The following is a 5743-nucleotide window of genomic DNA, read 5'->3' as shown; positions in this document are numbered from 1 at the left end:
GGGGGAAGTCTAGAACAGTGGTAGCGTTGGCCTCAATTAAAAGAGCTAGCGTCTGACAGAAGAGATGGATGTGCCAGAACAGCAGCAAAACATCACATAGGAGGGCAGATGTCAGCAGAACCCAAAGCCAGGTTTTCATCCATTTTGCTAGAAGCCAAGAAAAAAGAAAACAAACCCACTTGCTGTAATTTTCCTCTAAGTTCAGCCTCTGACTAGAGCTCCTTCCGTAGGTGTGCTGGGGTGATGTTTAGCCGGCCAGCCCAGGGATGCTCGGTGCTGCTTCAGCCAGGGCTGGTTGGTCCATCCCTGATGTTCCTCAGAGTCTTCAGTCCCTACAGTTTATCCAAAATAGAGTGAATTTTTCCTCTTCCCTTCACCCCTTTGGGAGGGGTGGCAGCATCCCAAGGATTTTCCTTCAGACACAGAGGCGCTTGCCAGTTCCTTCCTGGCTCGACAGATGCCAGAGATCAGAGGGGCAGATTATTAATGTTTAATTACTATTTTGCAGACCTGCTCTATGTCCTCAGCCAGGGCAGGTACATTGCTGCTCTGGTGCTGTCCCCAAAATGAATGATCTCCTCTCCACCAGGGACCTCAAAAGCATGGATGATGCTTTTGGTACATCCCCCTTATCCGTCTCCTCTTTTCATCGTGGTCACTGCTCTCTGCTTTGTGGCTCTGGGACAGGGACATTAATGACCATTTGGCTTGGTAACCTGAACCACCTGTGTCTCATTAAGGCCAGCCCTGTCAAACTTGTGGCCTCTTGAGCTTAAATGTAGTGTCCTGCTCTCATAATTCTCTATATTAATATATAGCAATATTATATAATAATATTAATATATTGATACATTGACATAATATTTATATATGAAACACAATACAAATATATAAATATATAATAATTGTTAATATAGTAATATAAATATATACAGGTATAATGAACATACTATTTAATAACTAAATTAATAGTTCTCTAGGACTATAAAATGTGAAACCCCAGCGCTGGGTTGGCTGCAGCTCAGCCCATTTCCAGCCACGTGGGGATCTATTTTCCCTTTCAAACAGTCTTATGTTTAAGCACTAACAACTTGCCTGTAGTTTTATGCCTGTCCACGCTCTCCTCTTGCGAACAGTCTTATTTTTAAGCACTTACAACTTGCCTGTAGTTTTACGCCCGTCCACGCTCTCCTCTTGCGACTGCACCTCGAGCCCCAGAGATGCAGAGTAACACCGGTGACCAGCCGAGGGGTGACATTTTTGGAGCAGCACCCGAGCCACGAGACACTTCCCAAATCTCTTCACACTTCCCTGATGCCACGAATGCCACTGCCCTCATTTTTTTATTATTTATTTCCCCCCCCATGTGCTGCTGGCTCTGACATTAATTCCACGTGCTAAAAGTAATGCAGGGGCGAGAGAGGGGGAGGAGAAGAAGGAGGAGGAGGAGAGGGTTTGCAGAGGGACAGTCGGGCAATGGGTACTCGCTGGGCTTTTAGGAGAAGGAGGAAAATAAGACACTTGCTGGTTTGCTGCTCAGCTTTGGGACAATAAAGCAGCCAGAAAAATTACCAATAATGAGCAGATGAAAGGAATCGCCCTTGAGAAAAAAATAGATTTTATCAGAAAGCTTACCTGGGAGGTGAATGGTCTTTGTTAATTTGGTGCCATCAATCATTTAAGGTTAATTGGCCTGAGCTCCAGGGTGGGGGGAGCTGGGGTTATCGGGGGTGTTCAGGCACGGCTGCTGGTGTCCTGTGGGATGAGGTGGCTCTGGTCTCTGCAGATCTCTGCAGGCTCACCAGGGTAGAGCAGCAAAGGATGGTCTGTGTCCTGATGCTTGTCCTCACGGCCTTGTCCATCTCAGAGCCAAACCTTGGGAGAAAGTGATACTGAATTAGTGGGCAACCGAGTAGAAAAAGCTGGGTGCATCGATGGGCATTCGGTGCCAATGATATTAGTGGTTGGGTACAGAAATAGAAGGAAAGTTTCGAGGCCTTTTCTTTGTTTTGGTTTGCTGCTCAGCTTTGGGACAATAAAGCAGCCAGAAAAATTACCAATAATGAGCAGATGAAAGGAATCGCCCTTGAGGAAAAAATAGATTTTATCAGAAAGCTTACCTGGGAGGTGAATGGTCTTCGTTAATTTGGTGCCATCAATCATTTAAGGTTAATTGGCCTGAGCTCCGGGGTGGGGGGAGCTGGGGTTATCGGGGGCGTTCAGGCACGGCTGCTGGTGTCCTGTGGGATGAGGTGGCTCTGGTCTCTGCAGATCTGTGCAGGCTCACCAGGGTAGAGCAGTAAAGGCTGGTCTGTGTCCTGATGTTTGTCCTCGCGGCCTTGTCCATCTCAGAGCCAAACCTTGGGAGAAAGTGATACTGAATTAGTGGGCAACCGAGTAGAAAAAGCTGGGTGCATCGATGGGGCATTTGGTGCCAATGATATTAGTGGTTGGGTACAGAAATAGAAGGAAAGTTTCAAGGCCTTTTCTTTGGTTCTTTAGTGCCTGAGGGCACTAGAAAAAAACCTGAGACAAGTGATGGGCAGAGAGGAACCTGATGAACTTCAATAAAGGCAAAGCGTAGGGTGCTGCACCTGCATAAAAATAGAAGGAAAGTTTCGAGGCCTTTTCTTTGTTTCTTTAGTGCCTGAGGGCACTAGAAAAAAAACCTGAGACAAGTGATGGGCAGAGAGGAACCTGATGAACTTCAATAAAGGCAAAGTGTAGGGTGCTGCACCTGTACAGGTTGGGGGCTGACCTGCTGGAGAGTACCTCTGAGGAGAAAGACCTAGGAGTCCTGGTGGACAACAGGATGACCATGAGCCAGCAATAGTGCCCTTGTGGCCAAGAAGGCCAATGGCATCCTAGGGTGCATCAAGAAGAGTGGGACCAGCAGGTAGAGAGGGGTCATCCTGCCCCTCTGCTCTGCCCTGGTGAGGCCCCATCTGGAGCACTGGGTCCAGTTCTGGGCTCCCCACTTCCAGAAGGACAGGGAACTGCTGGAGAGGGGACAGCAGAGGGCTACAAAGATGATGAGGGGCCTGGAGCATCTCCCTTATGAGGAGAGGCTGAGGGACTTGGGTCTTTTTAGTCTGGAGAAGAGAAGGCTGAGGGGGGATCTGATCAATGCTGACAAATACTCAAAGGGAGGGTATCAAGAGGATGGGGCTGGTCTTTTTTCAGTGGTGCCCAGGGACAGGACAAGAGGAAATGGACACAAACTTGAATAGAAGAAGTTCCACCTCAACATGAGGAGGAACCTCTTTCCTGTGAGGGTGGCAGAGCCCTGGAAGAGGCTGCCCAGGGAGGTGGTGGGATCTCCTTCTCTGGAGACATTCCAAACTCACCTGGACACGTTCCTGTGCAACCTGCTCTGGGTGGCCCTGCTCTGGCAGGGGGTTGGACTAGATGATCTCCAGAGGTCCCTTCCAACCCCGTGTGATTCTGTGGTGAGTGTGGGGCAGAGCTAGGAGTTGCTGCTGATTTCAGCAGAGGTGACATTTTGGCCGGAGTAGAGCAAGGGGCTGGGGGCAGAGTGTCTGCCTGTTCCCAGGCACCTATAGCAGAACTGCTCCACCCAACTTAATAATAATAATAATAAAAGTATTTATCTCTATTACTCACGGGTGTTTTTGCAGGTCCGAACTGCTTTGCAGGAACCACAATCATTCCCGCTGGCATCGAGGTGAAGGTGGACGACTGCAACATCTGCCACTGCCACAACGGGGACTGGTGGAAGCCAGCGCAGTGCTCCAAGCGCGAGTGCCAGGGCAAACAGGCTCTGTAGGGGCAACAAACCCCCCCACCACCACCAGTGGCAAACGCCACCGACGGTAACGATGTCGATGATGACGAAGGACCGGCTTCAACGCTGCGCACGTCTTGTTCCACCTCCCGCCAGCTGCACCAGGGTCACCAGCAAAACCTGCCAGGACGTCACACAAGCAGAGATTTCACTCACGGGGAAGGGGTCTCCCTCTTCCCCCCCGCCTTCCTCCCATCCCCTCAGCTCTTCTCTCGCTTTACACACTATGTAACCAGTATCTAGGTATCTACTCTGCTTTTTTTTTGTAATTATCAGTGCTTGGTAGGCTTGCGGTGGTCACATTTGGGGAGGAAAAAAAAACCAAAATGGCCCACACAAGTTCTTGGACCTGTGACACCTCTGAGACGCCGATTGATTCGCCCCTCTTACTTTCTACAGCGCGGATTGGGGGGTTTTCACGTTTATTTATTTAAGGTTTTTTTGCTATTATGCTTTGTTTTGTTTTTTAAAGCCTCTTCCTAAGCTGGGATCGCTGGGGCAATACAGCTCTAAGTGAAGCGATGGATCGTTTTCATCCTTATCTATAAGGGGGGGTGGGGGCAGTAAGGACAGGAGGGGGGCTAGAAATGAAAAGGGGAGGAAGGGGTTAAAAAAAACCAACTCAACTGGAATGTGACCTGCAGAAGGAGGGAGGTAGATGCACAGGTATATGGCCAGACACCCAAGACACAAGCTGTATCTGTGTTACACTTTCTCCACTGAGTGGGGGCAATAAAGTTGAAGAGACCGACACAGTCACCGTCACCTTGATCAGAGCCAACAGCGGCTGCGCGGGCAGGCAGGGACAGACAGAGAGAAAGTGCTGGAAAGACACCCTTGTCTCTGTGTGATGCCCAGCTGGGGGGCTGGTGGTGGAAGGGAAGAGGGTACCAGCGATGCTGTGGCTCTGCTGGCTCTAGGGCCTCACCCCATCACTGGTTCATTCACCTCAGTGACAGGAGGACTCGGCTGCTGTGAGTCAAAATTAAAATATCTGATCCCCCTCCCTTTTCTGCCCATCACCCTTAGGGAGGTTTCCAGAAATGTCCCATCACTGTGCCACCAGCTCAGCTGGCAGGTAAGACCCTTTGCTGAAGTGTTACGACCCTCTCCTCCAGTCCCCGGAGCATCCGTACTGCTGGGAGTGAAGCACGCCAGGATGTACAGAGGGCTGGCTGGCCATATCCATGGGAATTCCTGGTGGAAAAACAGCCACGTGCCTACCTGTCAGGAGGAGAGGTCCCCATGGTCCCTGCCAGCAGCTGAGGGTCCCCTTCGGGCTCTCTGGCATCTCTTGCTTCCTCAGGCTGCACCTTCCAAGCGATACTGTGAGAGAAAAGCCACCAATGTCATTTCCCTGCTCTTTTCCTGCCCAGGTGAGCGCAGGAACCTTTCCCACCATGCTTAGTTTGCCTAGTTTTTTGGTCACAGCCATTAGTGATGGTGCTTATTTTGTTCAGCCTTCAGTCCATCACCTGCTTTTAACAGCGATGGCAGCACATCGTCCTTACAGCATCCTCCACCAAAGCAGATGGGCACGGCCAGTCTCGGTTTATGCACACTGTTGCCTTTATATTTCTATTTCTTCCCTGTTTTTTTTCCACATTTACTGGAGGGCAGGGGGTAGGACAAGCACTAGCACAGCCATCGCCATACCTGGGCTGAGCAACAGCTTCCTGCAAGTTCAACTGGTACCATTAAAAGAAGCCGTCGCCGCATTTCCTTGCAAGCTGTTGCCTATCAATGACTATCTGGTTTCAAAATTTTCCAACAATAGTGTGCCTGAAACTAGTGAGAAAAAAAAAAACAAACACAAAACTATTCTGTAAAAAATGGGAGGGTGGGGGTGGGTGTCTAGAAATGATATTTGATGTGTAAAAGACTATATTATTAAAAAATTATTTTGTTAAATATAAAGTGTGTGAACCAGGAAAAAAA

At 49.3% G+C, this 5743-nt stretch overlaps 1 protein-coding gene and 1 long non-coding RNA gene across 4 annotated transcripts in view; one reads left to right on the top strand and one right to left on the bottom strand.

The window, feature by feature from the left end:
* The window catches only part of LOC106893768, a 13929-nt gene extending 10130 nt beyond the window's left edge, over positions 1 to 3799 (bottom strand). Inside the window, exons 1-2 of one of the 2 annotated variants that reach the window (XR_001413164.1) lie at positions 3625 to 3799; positions 2121 to 2360 (exon numbers count right to left, since the gene is read on the bottom strand). This is a non-coding gene — a long non-coding RNA (uncharacterized LOC106893768). Of the gene's footprint in view, positions 1 to 1635; positions 1876 to 2120; positions 2361 to 3624 lie in introns of both variants that reach the window. The other variant, XR_001413163.1, reaches the window with a different exon arrangement.
* Positions 1 to 4126, top strand: part of VWC2L (von Willebrand factor C domain containing protein 2-like) — a 54454-nt gene extending 50328 nt beyond the window's left edge. For both annotated transcript variants that reach the window (XM_014951974.1, XM_014951975.1), the window contains exon 4: positions 3639 to 4126. In XM_014951974.1, coding sequence (XP_014807460.1) covers positions 3639 to 3787 — 149 coding nt within the window. In that variant the 3' untranslated portion in view covers positions 3788 to 4126. The remainder of the gene's footprint in view (positions 1 to 3638) is intronic.
* Positions 4127 to 5743: the final 1617 nt, after the last annotated feature.

This window comes from Calidris pugnax, unplaced genomic scaffold (genome assembly GCF_001431845.1).
Source record: "Calidris pugnax isolate Ruff unplaced genomic scaffold, ASM143184v1 scaffold179, whole genome shotgun sequence".
Taxonomy (NCBI): domain Eukaryota; kingdom Metazoa; phylum Chordata; class Aves; order Charadriiformes; family Scolopacidae; genus Calidris; species Calidris pugnax.
Note: the sequence above shows the minus strand (reverse complement) of the source record. Positions and strands in the feature narration are given on the sequence as shown.